This window comes from Physeter macrocephalus, chromosome 12 (genome assembly GCF_002837175.3).
Source record: "Physeter macrocephalus isolate SW-GA chromosome 12, ASM283717v5, whole genome shotgun sequence".
Lineage (NCBI taxonomy): Eukaryota > Metazoa > Chordata > Mammalia > Artiodactyla > Physeteridae > Physeter > Physeter macrocephalus.
The window spans coordinates 85,029,249-85,052,219 of NC_041225.1; the positions used below are offsets into that span (position 1 = coordinate 85,029,249).

Sequence of the window (22,971 nt, forward strand, 5' to 3'; positions counted from 1 at the left end):
TGTATCAGAGGAAACAAGGATAGAGACAAAAGGCCTCTCAGAGAAGTAAAATGACAGGGATCCTGAAAGGGATCCTTGTTGGAACTGATCATCTTCCAGCTCTTCAAACTCCTGTGTGATACTAAAGCCTGGAATCTGCTGAGGTTCTCTGTGGTCAAGTGTCAGGTCAATAGAAATACATTAAAAGGAAAACTCAGGATCTGTCTTTGGGAACACTACTCTCCAGAGCTGACAGGGGAGGGGTAGACTCAATGCCACGATCTCGTTTAACCTGTATTTATGGATATTTTGCCTGATCTCATAAACGACTTGAAGAGGCTTTATAAAAATAGGTACCATAAAAAGGAGAGGCAAATGGGAAAGACGTGTGTGTGTGTGTGTGTGTGTGTGTGTGTGTGTGTGTGTGTGTGTGAGAGAGAGAGAGAGAGAGAGAGAGAGAGACAGAGAGAGAGAAACACAGAGAGGGAGGGACGGAGGAAGAAATGGGTGGGGGGAGGAGGCAGAGGAGACAGACAGACGGGAAGGGAAAGAGGGAAGGAGGGAGAGACAGATGGAGAGAAAGGGACAGAGAAGGGGAGTGGGGCAGAGAGGAAGAAACACAGAGAGGCAGTGAGAAAGGGAAGGACAGAGCAGAGCAAAGGAACATAAGGGTAGGGGTTGAAAAGAGCAAAGAATTCAGGTATCAGGTTACATATGAAGACACACATCAGTCACATACATGTGCTGAAGCTCTATGTCTCCTAGCCGTCTAAGAAAGGGTGTACACAGTCCATTAAGTAGAAATGCACCTATTTTGCATTTGCAGAACAGACTCAGCTTTGGCCAAGTCTAAGGTCAGAGAGCAACTTCTCTTCTGCAGCTGCTTTTGAAAGGAACTTCATGTGTTATGGTGGACGACATCCTCCACGAAGACAACAGAGAGGCATCTGCCAATGTAAACTGTCTGTCGTTCAACAGCTCACTAATCGCCGAAGAGCCCAGGCAATGAGGAAACTCCCTGCCCTGGTCACAGTGATGGCAGCAAATGCCTGCCGGATTTTCTCCCTGCAGTCAGAGACCAGGGTGAGGAGGGGAGTCTGATGCTCAGAGCTTGGGCTCCCACTCCTCCACAATCCCACCGTTCCCACTCAAGCCAAGGTGCTGAGGGGACCAAGGGAGCTTGGTGCTAGTCAATGATCATGATTACTAAAAGGCTGTTTATTTTAAACAACTTTTTCCTGATTACAAAAGTGATACATCACTGTGGAAACCTTTTGTAAATGCCAATGTAGAATAAAAAAACATCTTAGGGAATAAAACCCATCTTTAATCCAACCACTTAGGGAGAACTATGTAACTACACGTTGCCTGTGTGCCTGCACCATCCTCCACGAAGACAACAGAGAGGCATCTGCCAATGTAAACTGTCTGTCGTTCAACAGCTCACTAATCGCCGAAGAGCCCAGGCAATGAGGAAACTCCCTGCCCTGGTCACAGTGATGGCAGCAAATGCCTGCCAGATTTTCTCCCTGCAGTCAGAGACCAGGGTGAGGAGGGGAGTCTGATGCTCAGAGCTTGGGCTCCCACTCCTCCACAATCCCACCGTTCCCACTCAAGCCAAGGTGCTGAGGGGACCAAGGGAGCTTGGTGCTAGTCAATGATCATGATTACTAAAAGGCTGTTTATTTTAAACAACTTTTTCCTGATTACAAAAGTGATACATCACTGTGGAAACCTTTTGTAAATGCCAATGTAGAATAAAAAAACATCTTAGGGAATAAAACCCATCTTTAATCCAACCACTTAGGGAGAACTATGTAACTACACGTTGCCTGTGTGCCTGCACGCACGCACGCACGCACGTACGCGCTCATGTAAACTTCCTGTTTCTATTCTGTTACACAAGCTTGTCCTCCTAATATAATCCCAAACATCTTAAAAGTAAGCATTTAGTTCAAGACTCTGCATTGGGTGCCATCCTGATCCGTAACCCCGAGCAGTTCATTGTGTATAGTGAGGGTGGGTCTTGTTTCCAACAGCACATTCAGCAGCTCTGGGGGGATGTGGTTTGCACTGGGGAAGTGGATGGGGAGGAGGGAACCAAATACAGTCCGCAGGTGGGCCACATCCTGGCCCTCTGCGCTTGCTGCAACCTCAGCGTGAGGTGTAGGCTCCTGTGCCTGGAGGTGCCGGGCAAGCCTCATGGGCTGAGGTGCCTAAAAGCCCTGCACAGAGTGTGAACCTCCCCACAGGTCAAGGGAGGCACTGCTCTTGTTTTTGGGCTTTTAAAGGTGTTTGCCTCAGACACCACTAGAATCAGCAATGAAAACCTCAACGCTGCAGCACGCGGAGCTCACACAGACAAGACCGGTCCTACTGATGTTCCCAGAAGCTTCACGGGTGCTCTGGAGGAGAGGGACTCTGGGGGACGCTAGGAGGGGAGAAGACAGTCACCACTTTCTGAGTGTGGGTTACGTGCCAGGTGCTGGCCTTACATACAGGCAGGGCAGGCGGTCACAACAAGTGGAGGATTTGCTAGTAACTTAAATAACAATGAGCTTTATAAGGAAACGCCCCAACTCCCAGCATCTTCCCAGAGAATGAGTCTCGAACCTCTCTCTGTCTCTCTCCTTTCCTCCTCCTCTCCCTCTCCCTATTCTTCCTTTACCCTCCTCTACGTTCTTCCCCTCCTAATTTTTCTTTCTCTTCTTTCTGAAAACTCAGGGAAATATCAAAGTGAAGGAAGGAGAGGCCTAGATACTTAAAATGGAAAAAACCCCACCTCACTTAGAAAAGGAAGGCAGTAAAGGCCAACAGGGAAACTCCAAGGGGGGGCCCCCGGAAGTCCAGGCAAGGGAGGATCGGGCTGCACCTTCCCCCGGGGCTCGGGACCCTGCTCTCCTCTCCTCCAGGCACCAGGTCTGATTAGCACGCAGGCTGACTGGAAAATCAAATGCTCTGGTTTGCAGAACAGACATACCAAGCCCATCTGCAGCTGGAGTTTCAAAGCCGCTCAGTTCCCGTTGCTCTGAAATTTATGAGAGGCCTCTCCGGCTTGTTAACCAAACGCATGTCTTGCAGACACCACTGTTCTCCCGAGAAGCTGTGAAAGCTTTGCCCAGAGACCACAGACCCACTCATAGGGCCTGGAGCCCCCACCCCATTCACAGGAAGAGGGTCTGGAATAGCAATCGAGGGGCACGGAAGCCACAGATTCGATTCACAGCAGGGGTCTCTCCAGTTCAGAAGGGCTGGGAGGCAGCCATCTGGACAGTGCCTTCTGACAGCCCTGCTCCTCTGGGAGTGGCGCCCACACCGCTGAGGTGATCACCCCCTTTAAAAGCTGCCCTAATTGGACTTTCTGCTGGGCTGGTCGCTGGGAGCCGACACCTCACTCTCTTCTCCAGGTGTTAGAAGTTGCGAACACATTTGCCTGTTGCCAAGCTTACATCATTTATAGCCGTTTCATTACTTCCTCAAATATCATCGCTAACTTTCTGACAATTTAAGAGTGACACCTGGCTTTCTAGTAGGAACTTTCAGCCAGCTTTTTGACCTGGGATGCAGTATTTTCTCTTCAGATGCTATAGTGGGAAAGCCAACTAATGCTTCTGGAATGTCTAAGAGAAAAGGCAGTAGATGAATTTAATAAAGATGGGAACTGGTCAGCAGCCCCGGTGAAGCTAGGGGGGCATATGGACCTGAGTGCATCTGAGATCCACAGGCTGATGCTCCCAGGGCCAGGCTAGAGTCACAGAGTCGTCTAGGCTCAGTTCTGGGATGGAGAAGGCTCGCTTTAGGCTGTCAGTGGGCCCATGTTACAGGGATGGAATTCTAGGCTTACATGAGGCAATGCATGAACCTGCAAAATTAGCCAGCGTGTGAAGGAAAGGCTAGTACAGAGGCTTACTTAACACCTGGGTGGTGGAAGTGCTAAGCCAGAGCTTAGAGAAATGGATGGTACAGAGCACAGGCACCTCTCCAGAGAGAGACTGGTGAGCAGGGACCCTGGTCTCCCTGGGCATTTGGGGAGTGAGAAAAAGAACTATGAGAAGTTTTATAAATGATCCCAAGGAGGAAGAGCATTGTCAGTATGGAGCATGGCAACACTGCTGACCCTTACCACAGAGAGGAACGTCCCACAAAGGAAGACAATTAATAAGGGCATTTCCTGAGGCTGTGTGAGGGGGCAGATGAACAAGGGGCCAGTTTCAAGTGAGCAGTGGCAGTCAGCAGAGTACAGAAGAGTAAACCCAGCTACATTCACAGGAGTAGGAACACACGTCTTATTCTTAAGGCCTACTGGCCAATCAAGGGGAATTCGATTTTGCTGTATTTGGGATGTGTGTGGTGGTGGTATATGACATAAATAGAATCACTCAACTCATTCACTATTAAAACTAAGGACAGTGGATACTTTAAAAATAGTAGATCTAAAGCAATATGAAAGCAGTTTGGCTTCACAGTGCCATCGTTTAAGAGGGAGCGGTCATTTGTTTTAGTTAAGTGATGAGAGAAAAATAAGTAGCCCTGCAATTCCTCTTGTCATTCCACGGATGGGGGGGCGGGTAGCACCATGGTTTTCACTACCATCCCCCAGCCCAAGATTGCTCAATTTCCCGAGGGTAAATCTTATACTTAAAAGACATATATCCTTCCTATTACATGATCTCTGAATACAGATTTACTACTTTTTAAGCACTCTCTTCCAACACCGGCTACTTCTGACCCTATTTGATCTTCCCATTTCCCTGGTCTTAAACTGACTTTAGACCCTACCCATACCTTCATCTCCACTTAAGAACACGGATACCATTTTATCTCCTAAAACCTCAAACCACCCTGTGGGGTAAGCATTACTATTCTCTGTTTTTCAGATGAGAAAATGAAACTAACGATCAGATAAACCTGCCAGTGGACATGCAGCTAGAAAGTACTAGAGTTGGGATTTTATCTCAGGTCTCTCTGATTTTAAGAGAGTAAAGAGCTGTAGAAAATTAGGACACTCTTCAAGTCCAAGTAGACAAATGCTGGGAAGGCACATAATCAAAATCTACAAATCACGAGGCAATGAGGAAGGGGAATTCTTAGCTTGTTAGGTAGTTAGGAAACTAGATTACTTTCTAGTAATCAGAAAGGGGCACTTTTAGGAGAAGCAAGAGGAAGTATTACTCTATCTGGGGGAGGAGTGGGGAACTATACATATGGGACTTATTATTCCCACAAGGGAGTAGAAGCTGAAAAACAAAGATGCAAAAGAGATTTCTATCTGTCCACAGATGATGCTTAACTGAGGAGTAGCTGGAAAGGGTGGGGGGCTGGTCCATAGGGTGGTACTAAGTGGTCTCACAAAGCATGCTCTCCCCAGAGCCCCAATCTCTGGGCTACATGGTGCTCATGCCCTAGAAATCGGGAGCTTCTGGCTTAGAGCATAGCTAAAATGGACTCTGAATTGCTTTTACAGCTTTAAACAAGATGCTGGGGGAACCTAAGGGAGCATCTGAGCTAATTTAATTCCCTCTGAGCATTTCTCTCTTTGGGTAAAACCCAAGGGGAATCAGATGTGATGGAACCAAATTCAAAGAAAGGTATCGGTGAAGAAGCAGACAACATATTTCCTATTTTCCTACAAAGATACTGTTTTTAATAACACCTGTGTGTGTGTGTGTGTGTGCGTGTGTGTGTGTGAGTGTGTGTGTGTGTGTGTGGTGGGGTGGGTGGAGAGAGAGAGAGAGAGAGAGGAAAACAGACACACATTCAGAGAGAAAGTCACCAGTGGTATTTGACCCCAATGGGGTTCATCCTGCTTGTGCTTATTTCTAAGGCAAAGACAGAATTTTGCATCACGTTTGGTATCCTTTTCTAATCCAAGAGAAGAAGAGAATCACATAACATGAACATAAAAACAATTTGCTAGGTTCATATCCCACCTAAAGTGGGCTTAGAGTTTTTAACCCAATGTGGATTTTCTGGGGTTGGACTATGATGATGCGAATGATGACGATGACGACCATTATTATGAACAGTAGCTACCATTAATATACTGTCTACTAAATGCAAACATTATGCCCAGCATTTTATACAGAGAATTCTGTTTAATCCTCACGAAAGTCCGGAGAGGTACTCATTACTACCCCAGACTATAGATGAGGAAAGTAAAGCCGGGCGAGGTTAGGGATGTTCAACGTTGCTAAGTTTGCAAATGGCAGAGCTGAAACCAGAACTCATGGCTGGCAGTCTCTAAAGCTCCTGCTCTTCCTAATATGCCCCACTGTCGCTTCAGGGTGTGTGTGTGGGGGGGTGGGTGGGGGGGGCGTGGAGAGAGAGAGAGTGGGGAGAGGGAGAAAGAGAGAAAGAATGAGTTGAGGGTTAAATCCTTATGGCAACCTTCCATACTTCAGACAACTCTTTCATTTGAAGAGTAAACAAATCAGGAATTACCATGAAATTCTCAGAGCTGTTTTAGAATTAAAAGAGCTAAAAGTCCCAAGGCAAAATGGTTTTAATTAGCAAAGAGGCTTTAGGAATCGAAAATAAAATCTCAGTGACATCATGTGAAGCATGGGCTAAAACCAGACTCTGGGCGTACTCATCTAAAGATGCTCAGCATACAGATTTCAGCTTGGCCTTTTACCTGCGTCCAGCTTTCACCACCTCCTCCCCCAAAGCGCATGAGGAAGGGAGAGGCGTGTGTGAGATGCCCCGAGTAGCCCCCAAACTGCATTTTAAGTCCCTGAAGGATTAAAAGGAGATGGAAATAGAAGGGAAATACACCACACATGGAAGATTACCCCTCCCCTCCCAGCTCTTCCTTCTCCTCCTCACGACCCTGTTCTCTAGCCCCCTGGTTGCCCCTTCTCTCTCTACCTCGGCCTCAGTGATTTAAAGTAAAAAACCAATTAAGAAAATTGCCAGTCATGATTTTGCTTTGAAGACTGAAAGTCAAACCTCCCCTCTCTCTTACAATTTAATAATTTGATTTCAAAGAGACAGATCATCTCTTTCTTTCACATCATCAAACCAGAAAGCCCCTTATTTTAATTACATCCTCTTGGGTGACAACCAGCATTTTGAAAATACTTCATTTCAAATTTCCATTTACAAAGTAAACAAGGGTATCTTCGTTTGGCTCTCATCAGCCAGCTTTGAATCAAAATGTGAATGGCTCTGGGAACCAGAGCTGAGTCCTGCTGGACGGGGAATTCTGTTTTGGCTTTGTTGGAAGAACAGCCCCGATGGAGCCTGGGGCCACCTAGGTTTGCAGTCTCTGTGTGTCTCTGTTCTCCTCTTTATTAATATCAAAATTGTTAGGTAAAGTGGTTGGCAGGAAACCCTCAATCCACTCTTAGGAAAAAATGCTTCCTCTTGTTGAGTCTTTGAACCATAATCCCTTCAAACCCTCCTCTGAGTACATGTAAATACTACTGGGACAACTGTTTTTCTAGAACACTCTATGCCCTCAGAACTTTTTGACAGATGCCTTGTTCATTTACAGTCTGCAGATGCGGTCTGGGTAGATGAAGGACACTCCTCATTTTAAAGTGAGGAAATGGAGGCATCCAGAGGTAAATTTTAGGCAAAGCTCAACAGCCCTAAAAACATAGATGTGATTTTTGTGGCTGGGACTTTGTCCCATGACAAATACGTGGCTCTTCCTTTTCAACCTGGCAGTTATACTGATGATTTTTGGTTGACCTTAGATAAAAGCCCTTTAATTAAGATTATATTCCAAAAGGAAAACACTGAGACGTTGAGAGGGTGGTGGGATTATGGGCAATCATTTTCTCTTTCATAATTTTCCAAATTTTATAAAATGAACATTTAGAGTTTGAAAATAAACATTATTTACAATTAAAACTGTACAACGGGCTTCCCTGGTGGCGCAGTGGTTGAGAGTCTGCCTGCCGATGCAGGGGACGTGGGTTCGTGGCCCGGTCCGGGAGGATCCCACATGTCGCGGAGCGGCTGGGCCCGTGAGCCATGGCCACTGAGCCTGCGCGTCCGGAGCCTGTGCTCCGCAACGGGAGGGGCCACAGCAGTGAGAGGCCCGCGTACCGCAAAAAAAAAAAAAAAAAAAAAAAAAAAAAAAAAAAATTAAAACTGTACAATGTTAAAAAGATAAAGTTTAAACCATTTTTATTTTTCATTGTTTTACTCACAGATAAAACTGTAGTTTTATAGAAACAGGCCTTTATGAGTCTAGATTTGAATCTGCATAACATAAATCATGTTACTGCCTTGTGTTTTATCATTAAAGAGGCCATAAGGAGGAGGGATACACAAAATAAATGTTTAGAGAAGACAGAGGATGCTAAGATGAAAGATGTTGAGTAAAAGCTGACCTCAGGCTTGGCCTCTAGGTGCAGAAACCTCACATGCTCCCACTATAAACAACAATGAACCCCAGAAAGAACATGGCCTGTGTGATCCACTCCACTTCCAACTCCTATACTCATGTCGTTTTTTCGTTTGGTTTTGTTTTTAATTGAAAGAGGACATTTGGGAAACCATTCTATGAAGGAGGCAGGGAATGAGAAGAAGGAAAAAGTCTGGGGCGGAAACTCCCATGAGTTCCTCTAAACCTCTGTTATTTTCTCTCCTGGACACACAGACTACATTTCCCAGACTCCCTTGCAGGTAAGTGTGACCGTGTGACCAGGTTATGGCCAATGGATGTGAGCAGAAGTTATATGCGCCACTTTGGTACATATAAACCTCTCCAGTGAGAGCTCCCTTTTTCTTTCCCTAGCTGCTGGCTAAATGGAGGAACTCCTCCAAAGGCATGGAGGAGGGAGGAGCCACAAGATGGAAGGAGCCTGGGTCCTTGGATAACTGCAAGGAAAGAAGTCTGTAAGGCCAGGAACACCTGCACAGTCTTTGAAATATGCAGGAAATAAACAGCATTCCGGGCTTGTCTATTACAGCAGGGAGTGTTACTCAAGTGCTAAGTCTGAAGTATGAACAGTGTTTGGGGGTTAGTGAATTTCTGATGAGGGAGAAATCCTCTTAATAAATCATTTCCTTTTCTCCTCTTCTCCCATAGTCCCTTCTGGGAAACTCACCCAAATACCAACATGTCTTACACTTAGAATCTCAAGTCCATTTGACCCTTACTGGAAGCCTCCAGTTTGAAACCCTTGCTCCTCAGCTTATGGTATGTCCTATCCACTCTCTGGTCAGGTCAACCCTCACAAACCTCTACAGGGTTGGTAATAATCTTTTGGGGGCCCAGGAGTGACTTGTCCTTGCTCAATGCTTATGCGACCAGCATTTGTAACTGAGCAAAGTATGGATGGAGCAAAGGCTACCTCTTCAAGTGTAAGTCTGAGAACACAACAAAATATAAAGCACTGTGGCCACAACTGAGAGCAGGCAGGGTCCAGCTGTCTTGTTTGAAATGACACAGCTGATGTGAGTTTACTAGATTATCAAAACTCTCTAGACAAAAAATTCACCAAGGCAGGATAGCAACGTGTCTACCACATCTTCAGTCCTCCTGATACAGAAGGTGGTGCCCTATAATTTCTCCAAATTGCCACATCTTGTATCTCACCAGTTACAAAATCTTAAATCATCTGCCTCAGAGTATCTTGATAATATCTCATCAATATCACTGGGGGCCTTCCATCCAGGCTTTAGTTTTACTGGTGGTGTGTTACATATAAAACAACTTTTTATAACAGCCCCAGAAAGAGTTTTATAATTTGTTATTTAAAAGGTAATACATACTCATTGTAGAAATTTTAGAAAATAGAAAAATCCTAAGAAAATTACTTGCCATTGCTGAGAAATAACCACTGCTTTCACAGAACATTTTATAAATGCTTATGATTTCTAGTTGTTTTCCCTTTTTTGTTGTTGTCCTTTGCATAAGGGAATATGTTTCTTTGACTTCTTTTCCCTTGTAATGATTTAGATATACCTATTTATGGTTATCTTTAAATTAAAAATATTTAACTTATTTTCTCTAATTATCAATATTAAGAATGAAATTGGATGTTCCATTCGATATGGAATTCAGTGTACTTTTACTTCCTCCTTCCTCTTGTCCACAGTTACTACAGCCTGATTTCATATCCATTTTACATTATTTCTATATGTAACTTTTATTTTACTAATTAATTTTGACACTTGTACTAGTATAACTAAATCAACAACAGTTACTTGGACACACATCATCACTGTTTTTTCTACACCATATCTTTCCCATTTTGGGGGCTTTTAATCTTGATACAGCTTCTATCTAGCTGTGTAGGATCTCTGGACATTTTTTCAGGAAGGGCATGTGAGGGGTATGTCTACGTCATGAAATATTATGTGTCTGAGAATATCTTTCTATGTTCTCGTCCACATTCATGGCTTTGCATATGAATGACAACTTGGGTCACAATCTGTAGACCCCGTAAGGCCTCCTACCACTGACTTGTGGCTTGTAGTTGATGAGAAGCCCAAAGTTAGCTTTACTGTATTCTTTTGTAAGAAACCTGTTTTTTGTTTTCACCTGGATGCTTATGAGATTTTTTTTCTTTGTAATGAAAACTTGTCAAGTCACACTGAAAGTTAATGCTTTCAATCTTAAGGACACATCTTTTTCAGCTTCAGAAAGTTCTCTTTAATTACTTCATCGATGACTGCATCAACCTTAGTTTGCTTTCTTCTTTTGCAATTATTATTATCTGTATATTGGATCACTTAATTCTGTTTTTCTGATTTTTCTCCTCTGTATTTTTATCTTTGTGTCCTTCTGAGCTCTAAGAGATATTTCCTAGGTCATTTAAAAAAAAATCACTGATTTGATTTACTGTTACATCTAATCTGTTACTCACTGGTCCATTATGAATTCAAAATTAGGTGCCATATTTTTCATCTCCTTGCAGTTATTTTCTTACTAATAGCTCCCTGCTGTGGTTTCATAGATGCAATGTCAGCTTCAGTCTCGAAGACACGAAGTAGAGATAATTCAACATCTTCTCCCATTTCTTAGAAGTAGAGACAGTCATTGAAATTCCTCACAAATATTCTTCTCATATAATATTGGGTTGGCCAAAAAGTTCATTCTGGTTTTTCTGTAACATCTTACAGAAAACCCCGAACTAACTTTTTGGCCAATCCAATAAATCTTTCATGTGGCCAGTAATTTCTTGCATCATCATCTTTACAGACGAAGATCTACTTTGTAGAGTATGATGGAGAGTTAAGATAGGTTCCGTCAGAGACTGCGTGGCCCTGTTCAATATTTTTGGCCCAGATAAAGATAGAAAGGGAAAAGTTTAAATATTGGCTTTAAATATCTGAGGAATCTGTTCAGTAGAAGCAGGAGACAGAGCAAGTACAGCAAAGGGTTTTATCTCTGGGACAGAATTTTTTCTTTTCTTCCCTTGTTTGCGAGGCACCCATGCCATGCCAGGAGTGAGAGCTGACGGAGTTCATCATTCAGTGTGGCCCTGACTGGTGTCCTTTCTTGAGGTGTAGACAGGATCGAGATGGACCTTCCCTAACCCCACTGCCACATGGCCAGCTCTCACCTACATACCCTGGCCTTCCAAGGTGTGATTCTGCTCCTAACAATCCCCTCTCCTCCTGGAGGGCTGGATGCTGTTCTGGGGGGGATGGGTCCCATCTGAACATTCACTGGCAGAAATTCTTCAGAGCCTCTAGTACTGATACAAGTTTAGAAATAGTTTCATGTTCCATTGATCACTCATTTCAATGAGCATCCAAGGGCAGATGGGAGAAAGGAGGAGTGAAAGTGGTATGCTCACGTCTCTCTTCATTTTCCCATAGACATTTTCTACATTATGGGTGACCAGTGTAACACTCCCTCACCACCCCCCACCAACCCCCTTAAGTTTCTCCAGGAACTGCATTCTCAGTTCTCCCTATGGAATCCCCAGTGAAGTGTCAGCAAGTACTTTTGCATGCTCAGAGTGGACTGGTTTCCCCCTGGTAGATGTCTGAGCCTTACCTGGCCAGTATACCCCAGAACTGCATACTCAACCCTCTCTCCAAGGTCTGCTGGGATTCCCAAAGAGAAAACTCAGTGCCAGTGTTCCTGCCCCTTCCATGATCTAAAGGCTTTGTCTCATAAAAAGTCGGGAATTCCTGGTTTTAACTCCACAGGCTAGGTGTAAACCAACCACATCAGAGCTCTGTTCTTAAAAGGAGAAATGTAAGGGGATTCCAGAAACACCAAGGTCATTTTACCTCTTAATAGCTTCTCCAAGCCACAGTGGTTCAGAAACAAAGATCTTATATTTTGATGAAACATTTCTTTTCTATAAAAAGTAAAATTAAAAAAATGAAAAAAGCCCTAAAGGGTCCCATCTCCCCAGATTCTTCCCTAACCAAGGAATGAAATATTACAGAGATGGAGGTGCTTAAATCTAACTTTCTAGCTAGCCCAGAGACCACCCCTCCATATGGTGTCCCTGAGGGGGGCACCCCACCTGTGCTTGACTTTTCTTATACACACGGCTCACTACTCCCTAAGGCAACTCCTTCTCTTTGGAGCAGTTTATTGCAAGGAGGTTCCTCCTTAAACCAAGTTGACATATGCCTGCCTGAAACCTCTCTGTTTATTGTTTTGACTGTTGGAAGCCACACAGAATAAGTCTCCCTCTTCTAGAAAACAGTCCTTTCATGTATCTGCAGTCAGTTTCCAAATCTCTGAGACTTTGTGGTGAAAAACCCAAAGATGGCTCCTCCAAGATGGCTCCTAACGATCCCCAGCTGCTGGTATCCATGGCCTTGTGAATTCGCCTCCCACACTGTCTCAGGATTGGTCTGTGTGACTGATAGAATACGGGTGGTATGTGACTTCAGAGGCTAGGTCACAAAAGGCACTGTAACTTCTGCTTTCTTCTACTCTGATCATTTACCCTGGGGGGGAAGCTAGTTGCCAGGTCATCAGGAGAGGTCCATGTGGCAAGAAACTGAGGTCTCCAGACAAGAATTATATGAGTGAGCCCTTATCCAGCCCCCAGTCAAGCCTTCAGATGACAGTGCAGCCTTAGTTGATATCTTGACAGCAACCTCTATAAGAGACCCTGAACCAAAACCTCCCAGCTAAGCTGCTTTGGAATTCCTGACTCTCAGAACCTGTCTGAGATAAATGTTTACTGCTTTAAGCTGCTAAATTTGGGGGTAATTTGTTACACAGCAATAGATAACTAATATACACCCCAATTCCTATAAATGTTCTTTAAGTCTGTCAACTTTTTGTCTGTCTGACATTTTTTTAGTGCCATTCTTATAATAGTCCACTACAGGGTAACACTGATAACAACAACTATTACAGAAACATTTACCAAATGCTTTAGGTTTACATGCATCATCTAAGTTAATTCTTATAAAAGCCCTGTGACAGAGCTCTATGAGTCTAACCATTTTACAGATGAGGAATACAGGTTTTAGAAAGGTTTAGGGCCTTGCCCAAAGGCACAGAACTAGGAATAGGCAGAGCGGAAATCCAAAAACAGGTGGTGTGACCCCAGAGCCCACACCCTAAAGCTCTGGGCTATGGGAACAGAGGACAGCAGGAATCAATCTCCTATGATCTGATTTCTACAATAATATAACTCAATTCTCCATCAATTTCCTAGCAGTTCTAGAGCTTATATAAGCTTGTGGTCAACTGAAGTCTCAAGCTTTTCTCCACATATATGATTGTCAGACTTGGCCTCATATCCTTCCTAATAAAATAGTTATTCTTAACCTAGATACTGTTAAATGTGTCACTGTTCAATTTAACCTGGTTGGTTGGCTTTGATCCATTGTTCTAGCTCAATACTTTTTTTTTTTTTCCCTTTTTGAGTCTTTATTCTATCATCCAACGCTTCTTTCAGCTATCATTCTGGGCTTTTGTCACCTCTAAAGTTGATAAATTTGACTTACATGTCTTTTTTCAAGTTGCTCATAAAAATCTCAACAGAAAAGGAGGACAAATCTTGCTGGCAAACCCTTGAGGCCCCCTCCCAGGTCAATATGAATACATCAGTGAACACTTCTGGGGGATGTTCTGATTACAAACTTCCTGTCCTTCCCAAAAGTTCACCGGTGAATCTGTGTAGGGTATGCCTGGGGATTCACTCATTTAAGGGGGTCTCTACCATTGTTCCATCTTATTGATCAGCCACCTTTTAAACTCACGTTTCTCCATTTTGTACTACTGAATACTTTGATTTGGTCCTGTGCCTTGCTGAAATCCAACTGCGTTACCTTGATAACATTGTCCTAGCTGCATTTTCCTCATCAATCTGTAACACTAAAAAGGAAATAAAGTTAGTCTGCTGTAACTCATTTTTGATGGATTCATTCAGAGGCCCAAGAATTTATTCTCTATCCCCTGTAATAGTTAGATCTGGAGTTTTTCTGAGAGTATCATCAAGTTTTCTCATCTATAGTCTAAAGAATCTTAAGGTGTTTACTTATTTAAAGTTAGAAACATCTTTGTCTTTTTTCATTCACTGAGCAATTTTTACATTTCCTACTACTTCTTAAAAATTCCCAACAGGGATGGAAAGATTTTTGCTACAAGAGTCCTCAGTATACGGAGGTGTAATTCATCTGTACCCCTGAAAATAAATTCATTTATGGCCTTAGGTGGTCTTACTAGGATCCTCATTTGCCTTTCTATTTCTTATTTGCTATGTTTTATCTTCTATAGTTAAAATTTTAGCCAGTAGTAGTCTTTTCTTTGTTCTGCACTAACCTCATTCCAGCTGCCCCAAGGAACGGACATATTTCTTCCTTCTTTACCTGTCTATTCCCAAGTATAGGGTTAAAAAGTCATTTTCTTGTGTGGCCAATAGCCATGTGGGCAAGCCTCTGTTTCTCATGTCCTTCAGTTTTCCTGACATTCTCGTAAACGCCTGCCAGCGCCCAGAGTAACACCTGGCACCCAGGAGGCACCAACGTGCTTGTTCGCTTAACAAAGTGTCATTCAGTACTGTTCTTTGTCATCTCTTGGGACATGTCTTTCTTTTGATCTTCTCTGCACCACTTATTAAATGGTACCACAGAGACCTCCCTCTGCAGATGCACTCAGGTCTTCTTCAAATGTTTACTCTTCGTCTTTATCATGCACCCTCTGACTATATACTCGGAACCATTATGAGCCTTCCAACCTCCCCAGGCCATACTCCTTTTTAGAATCCTACTCATGGGATCACATTTGGTTTTCCTCTGAATTTTTGGAGACTCTGCTTTTCTGAAGTTGAACTATGCCTAGTGTTTCCTTCTGTCCTGTTAGAAACTTTAAAATGACACAGAGACACACCAGCCTGTTATCCTTTCTGGTCAAGGCTGCATTCAAAGAAGCAGGTGTCCCTGTCTTCTCTACTTTCTGAGTGATACGACAGCCGACAGGTATGTAAAGAAATTTTCAGGCGTTCGATTTGTGGCACACTGAGACTTCCAGAAAATGTACCAATCTGACATTTGCTGTTAAACCACATTCTATCCTTATGACTACTTTGTAATCAGGATCCATGCAGTGTTAATTACTTGGATAAACCATCTACCCATAGAATTGACCCATGATGATATTACTTTTCGTATTCCCTTTTTTTAACCTTGAATTAAACACCCATGTCTCTGCTGAGCTCATGCTCAACAATTTAGGGCTGTGTGGCAAATATTTCTCCACTTCCAAACAGCACCCAGATTTTCTTTTGGGGAATTACTTTTCCCACCATGGGTTTATACTGGTTTATGGCCACAGTCAGACACCTACCTTCCCTCACAGAATTTGAATCTTGAGAAGACACAGAGATAATGAGGGTGGAGTTCATGCGTTACAACAGCAGTGTGTTGAACACAGTTCTGTCCTGAGATGCCTGGCTCCCTGGAGGCACCTTGGTTACTGTTCATTTCCAAGCATGATTCTCCAGCTTTCTTGCTGATTTTGTGGGCTGTCAACAGCCTTCCAACAAGGCTGCTTTTGTTTAAGGTAGCCAGAATTGATTGCTGCAACCAAAAAACCCTAGCTGATACACTCCAGGACAAGGCATATTCTCCAATCACTTATTCCAATGATGTTCTTCCCACCAAGTCTCCAATGCCCACAGCATCATGGAATCAACCATTCAATTCACTAGACTCATCCATTTATTTGTTTTTCAGAAACAGTTCCCTAACAAGCCCACATGGCATAAGCCGGATTAAAATTTCAAGTTGAATTTATTCGTTGCCCCCAAAGAGAGCTCTGAGACTACAGTTACCAGAAGTTTTAAGTATTGTTGATAGTAATGCTGTGTTCTGCATTATTCTTGTTCTTTGCTAAGCTCTCCCTTCCTAAATTGATAAATATAACTTCATGGCCTCCTTTAATGTTTTGAGAAATTTAAAAATAAATTCAATATTGTAACTGAGAATTAAGAATCAACTCAAAGGGGCTTAGTGCTGCTTAATTTTCAAACTACACTTGCCACCCTCTCCACAGCATCTGGCTTTATATGTTTATTTGAATCTTTATCTTTCTTATCCCAAAATTTCTGTTTAAGGACATACTGATTAGCTGGGGGGCTCTTTTGCCAAACATGTGCTTACTTCCCTGTTTATACATGCTACAGTCCATCTCTTGATGAAATCTTTATAGGTCATGGTCATTTATATATATATATATATATATATATATATATATATATATATATATATATACATATACATATACATACACACACACACACACACACACACGTATATAAGAGAAAGACCAGACACCTACTAATTAGCTACACTGGGATCAACACTGTACCCTTCAACAGGATGTAACAATTCACAACTGTATTGCTTCCTCCTGGAATTGAGGACTCTTAGGGTCTTCTACTCTTCAGGTAGTGTCAAGGTGATGGTATTTGAAAGGCAAAAGCTCACATAACTAGTCTCTTAATTAACCTGTCCTGAATATATTTTTCCTAGCCTTCCAAGTCAGAAGTCATTGCTTTCTACTACCCACTAGAGTGTAGCTGTCCTGCATGTACCCACTTGTGAGATGCTTTTTGTGAATGGGGAAGGTCTATATTTGCCTCTGGGCAATGCAGCAGCAATGTCCTCTGTAGACTTAGACAGTGAAACCACGAACACTCTGCTCTATTGCTCCTTATGGGAAGGAGGGCCTGGGGAACAGGGCAGGGTATTTTACCTCCTTTGATCCTGGTTTGGGCACCTCTAGGGTGCACTCCTCCTAGTGGTACCAGACCCCAACCACAAGCCACTTATATAGTCTCTCCAAGACAGCTGAGCAAATCCCACCCAGATTCTTACAACTACACCTCCTGCCTTTCTTTTGTCTTCCTTGTTTTAATAACTTTTGACGTTTCCAAAAGCAACAAATGTTCAAGGCAGAAAACTTGAGAGAATAGAAAAGCACAAAGAAAGGAAAAAAAAAAACTAAGTCACTTGTAAGCCCACCACTTATAGATAACCACTGCCGGCCCATCACTCAGGGATCACCAGTATCAGCACTTTGGAGTATAACCTTTGTCTTTATTCTGTGCCCCCACTCTGTCCCCAACAGGAATAAAATGATGCTATCATGAACATTTCCCAAACTCAGTAACATTATAGTACAAGGTAATCTTCAATAGCTGAAGTTTTCCACTGATATACATTTTCTTTAACCAATCTCCTCTTGTTGGACACTGTGATAGCTTCCCAGTAACTCACTCCTGTAAATAATACAGAACTGAATACCCTTCTACATAGACCTTTGTTCAAGCACATTTATGATTATTTTCCTGGGAGCAGAATTGGTGTGACAAAGGAATGCTTCTAAGACTTCTGAGGCATATTGTCAATCTGCATTCCAGAACATTTGTAACAATTTATGCTCCAGTAAGGAGATGAATGCTCCTATCCTTCCCAACACTGGATATTACCATCCCTTTCCCTCCTTGCCAATTTCATGGAGGCTTATGGAAACCTCTTATATAAATTTGTATTTTCTTGATTACTTATGATGTTGAATGTTTTTTTCATATTATTATTAGCATTTGTGTTTCAGCTTTGGTGAATTAGCTGCTTATATCTTTTGTCCATTTTTGTACTGATATGTTCTTTCCTGTTTATTTGTAAGAGCTCCTTAAAATGATAGGAATGATAACTTGGTATCCTGTTATATACATATATATATATATGTACAGCCAATAATCTGTGGTTTGTGTCTTCATTTTGCTTGTGCAGAAATCACCTCAGTGTTATGATTAGAGGCCTTCCCTTCCTTAAGATTATGCAAATATTTACCTACATTTCCTTCTACTATTTCATTGTCTACATTTAACTCCAAACAATCTATCATTTATTTTGCATTTATTTATAGTGTGTACTTTATTGTTTTCTAAACAGCCAACCAATTTTCCCAACACCATTTACTGAAGAGCTCATTATTTCCCTATTGATTTGAAATGTTATCTCTATCATAACTATACTGATTTTTTGGTCTTTCTGTTTAGTTCCACTGAGATTCTATTTCTATATCAGTACCAAACCACTTTATTTACTGTAACCCTGTAATATGGTTTCATATCTGGCAGTACAAATTTATTGTTCTCCCTTGCCCCCATGACACATTATTAAAAAAAAAACTGTTAGATATTCTCATCTGTTTATTTTTTCCAGTTGAACTTTAGAATCATTGTCAAGTTCCCTCCCCGATATCCAAATATTTTGGAGACTGACACTAGAAATTAACTTAGAGATAACTGGATAATATGACGTTTTCCTAGTCACAAGCATGCTATGCTTTTCCATTTATTCAAATCTCCTTTGTGCGTCTTGCAGTCTAGTTCTATGGAACTCTGCACACAACAACCATCACTGCTGTGTAATGCCCTTGGCTTGGTGTGAACCGTCCCTGATAGGATCTGCAAAGGCCTTCAGCCTCGCTGGCCTGCTGTAGCCCTGTGTGCAGGAAGCTGCAAGGGTGTGCCAAGGCTGGAAGGATGGCATCATGAAACACTGGAGTGGCAGCCTGGGTCCCAGTGGTGGCTTGGACACCCACTCTTCATGACTTTGGCCAAGTCACTCTCTTCCCTGGGTCTCAGTTTATTCCTCTGTAAAATCGGTTCCCAAGGTTCCCTTCATATTAAAATTCTGATTCTATCAAAAGTGAGAGGGTGGATGAGAGAGCCCTTTGAGGAGGATGGAGTCTCACAGAAATGAAAAGGTAATGTCTGTTAATAATGGTATGCTTAGATGCTGAAGGAGTAAGGAAGAAAAGGTGATTATTTAAATGCATCTAGTTTAGCCTGAGGAAGCTTGCTGGAGAACGTGAGCTTGAACGTGGGATCTTCAGAAGGGCAGAGCAAATATGTGCAATCAGTCCCCTGATGTGGAACAGATGTGCAGAGATGCAGAGGCAAGAGGTAGGCGAGCGGGTGGGGGAGGCACATTCGATCTGCTCGGATGGGTCTGGGGAGAGGAACCACAGTGGACAGAATTTGAGCAAGTTTTCATACGTCTGTTTCTTTTAGCTCAGTCTTAGGTGGCCGTTCTACAGAATTCACCCACTCTCTACATAGAGGGGCCTAGTCCAGAAAGTCCAGCCCGGTCCTAAGACTTCCTTGGTCCAAAGATGGTTGAAGAATCCAGGTAAATTAATTTAGGGGTCTTGGCCTTGAATCAGACCTTTCCAGGCATTGAGAGGGCGTGGGGAACACAGAGCGAGATGATCTTTCCCAGCTTGGGGGACAGGACAGGGCCTGGAGACCGTTTGTGGGGTCCCCATGCAGGGAGGCGTGGGCAGGAGCTGCCCCTCCAGTCCACACCCAGGCCCCAGAGCAAGGCTCAGACAGGCCGTGCCCCCAGAGCTCTGCCAGGGCACCCACATCCTGGTGCTCGGCACCGCCGGCCTCTCTGGGCAGGTGAGCGCCTTCGCCCACCAGCTGCTGGAGAGGCGGGCGTTGGAATGCTGCTTCGAGGCACCCTGGCATCGCTCAACCTGGTGTTTCACACACCCATTCCTTAACCTCATTCTCAGCCCATTTCATTCCTTTTCCCACGCAGTGTTTATCGAGGTCTCTCACCCCCACCAGACGAAGCACGAGACCAGCGTTCCCGGGGCTGCCTGGGGAACGTTCCCTCAACCAGGCGAGCCGCCAGAGCACAGAACACAGGTCGCCACCCTATCGACTGCGACACCCAGCCACCCACTCAGGGGTGACAGACCCCAACCTCCACCTCGGGGGTGACTCATGTTCTCAAGGACAAACCATCAAGTGAGGTCTGAGAAAGAGGGGTTTTTCCTTTCGGGCTTGCAAATAATAATAATTTTAAAAACCTCATAGGAGGGCTTCCCTGGTGGCGCAGTGGTTGAGAGTCCGCCTGCCGATGCAGGGGACGCGGGTTCGTGCCCCGGTCCGGGAGGATCCCACATGCCGCGGAGCGGCTGGGCCCATGAGCCATGGCCGCTGAGCCTGCGCATCTGGAGCCTGTGCTCCGCAACGGGAGAGGCCACAGCAGTGAGAGGCCCGTGTACCGCAAAAAAAATCCCCACAAAAACCTCATAGGAAAAGGAAGATGAACTCTGGTGGCTTTGCTGTTTGTTTACACAGCAGGGGACAGCAGTCAGGGGACAAGCGGGTACCTCAGCAGCATATTATCATCACTGTGTCTGTCATCTGGCAACTAGCTGTAAGTTCGCTTCTATAGTCTAGAACCTCGCTGCTCAGTGTGGTCGGTCCGCAGACCAGCAGCACTGGCACCACCCAGAGGCTTGTTAGAATGCAGAGTGTCAGGCCCCACCCCGGAGCTGCCGAATCAGAATCTGCATTTTAACCAGACCGCCCCGTCCCCCACAGAGGGTTGTGTACACACTGCAGTTTGCTAAGTGCTGCTTTGGTCCAGCACTTCTCAATCTTGGCCACACATTGGAACCACTTTGCAAAAGTACCTATGCCTGGGTCCAGCCCCAGAGATGACTATTTAATTGTTCTTGGGTGCAGCTGGGACAATGGGATTTTTTTAAGATTCCCCAGGTGATTCTACTATGTAGTAAAGTTTGGGAACCACTGGGCTAGTATACATAAATATATTAAAAGAAAAAAATTAAGAAATTCCTTCTGGAATTCCTGGACTATAAACAGAACCACAGAAAACTTTGCAAACAACTAAGCAAAATTCACTGAGAAGAAACAGGACATATAACCACTGATGTGACGTGCCTTTGCTATATGGTGTCAATAAATGATGTCCTTAAGAAAGAGAAAAATAAAAACAAGGTTGAATCATATTCTTTGGTGAAGTTAAAAGGTAACACTTCCTTTCTCCCATCTTCTGACTAATAAAAGAAAACCCTCCTCATACAACAATTTTCAAACCGTGGCAAGTGGGAATATTTTTGTGCTCCTGTCTTATTAGAACAATTTTACTTCTGCATTGCAAATTTCGGGTCTGATAACACATTCTGCACTACGGTCCCATAAGCACAGTGGAAGTTCTTGTGTTCACTGGCAGAATACAGAGTATCCTTTTACTCACATACATACTCCTTTAATGTAGTTGGACATCAATCTTTCTAGCCTAGAAAGGAGGTTTTATTTCATTGCCAGGGAACAGAACTTCCAAAAAACACAAATGTCTTTCAGCATCATGTTGGGTAAATAATCAAGGGGGTATGAATTGGTCTCTCTCTGACTTCCTGCCTTATTTTGCTTTAAACTCATAGGTGAGCTATGAAAAGACATCTGCCCTCATGTTCCAGCCACCTAGGCAGGAAGGACATCAGCCCAAAAGCCAAGTCTCGGCTTACAGGGCTTCCTGCACTTTGCACATTTATCTGGCCCTGGAGCCAGCACAACAAGGTGTAGACATATCTGTGTACCAGTCAGCGTCTTTCCTTTCAATTCAAGCCATTCATAAAAGTGACTCAGGAAAATATAAAGTGACTCCTGGCTCGGGTTTCCCAAATCATATCAGGTTTGACATACGACATGACCATATCCAGTGGGAACTGACAGTGGAAAAAACGGTCAGTATTCAGTATTTCAAGCCCAGGGGCAGCACAGAGTTCACCCACCTACCCACCCACTTTTAACTCCTAAAGAAGGCAGTGTTAGCTCCCATGCCCCACCAGAAACCCAGCACGTTCTCTGAGAGCCGGGCTGAGGACAAGGACCTGAGCTGCTGGCTGGTACTTCCCTCAGGCTATTCAGCCCCAGGTGTGCAGTGTCAGCAATGGTGCTGGAATGGGGTCCCCCAGGACAAACCCACGTTGAGGAAGGTGACAATTTGGTGTCAGGAGGTTGTCCAGGACCAGCAGCTTACAGTGTTCAGGGGACCAACAACCTTCCAGACCAGACCAAACTTTCCAGTGTGGCACGGTCCAGAAGTCACTCCACCACACGTGTGCAGAGGAGAACTGCTCTACTCTAGAGGGCTCCGCCAAAGCCCACCTGTGCTTCTGTGAGTTTCCTTGGCCTGTGAAATGGCCTTTATGAAAGTTGGTTTTTAAAGACATTCATTCCCTTCATCTTCTTGAGAATTCACAAGGAACACAAGTGTATACTGTGAGAAGTCTCCCTCTCACCCTTCCCCAAGCCAGCCAGGCCCCCTTCCTGAAGACAGTGGCCTAACAAGGTCTTATGCCCAGGACTGTTGGTACCACTTTCTTTCTCAGAAGTGCTCTGCTCTGATGAGTGAAAGGGTTTCTTTGCTCTCCTCTGACCCCCCCTAAGAAAAGGCTTGTATACATCTTCTGCGCCTTGTGGAAGATACCACGAAACTGTCAGTTTCCTACCCTCATCCCTTGGGAACTTCCAGGGCGCCAGTCCACACAGCATGGACTAAGAGTTCACACAGCCCAGGAAATGAGTTGCATAAAGGTACATCTCCAGTGTCTTGGAGGTGAGATCTTCAATTTTACAATTTTTTTTTTTTTTTTTTTTTTTTTGCGGTACGCAGGCCTCTCACTGTTGTGGCCTCTCCCGTTGCGGAGCACAGGCTCCGGACGCGCAGGCTCAGCGGCCATGGCTCACGGGCCCAGCCGCTCCGCGG

The 22,971-nt window shown here is 44.0% G+C and overlaps 1 protein-coding gene across 6 annotated transcripts in view; it reads right to left on the minus strand.

Annotated features, from left to right (window-relative positions):
• Positions 1-22,971, minus strand: part of TGFA (transforming growth factor alpha) — a 101,513-nt gene that overhangs the window by 18,238 nt on the left and 60,304 nt on the right. Inside the window, exon 2 of one of the 6 annotated variants that reach the window (XM_055089236.1) lies at positions 14,128-14,234. The exons of the other annotated variants lie outside the window; for them this stretch is intronic. Coding sequence (XP_054945211.1) covers positions 14,128-14,137 — 10 coding nt within the window. The 5' untranslated portion in view covers positions 14,138-14,234. The remainder of the gene's footprint in view (positions 1-14,127; positions 14,235-22,971) is intronic. 6 annotated transcript variants of the gene reach the window in all.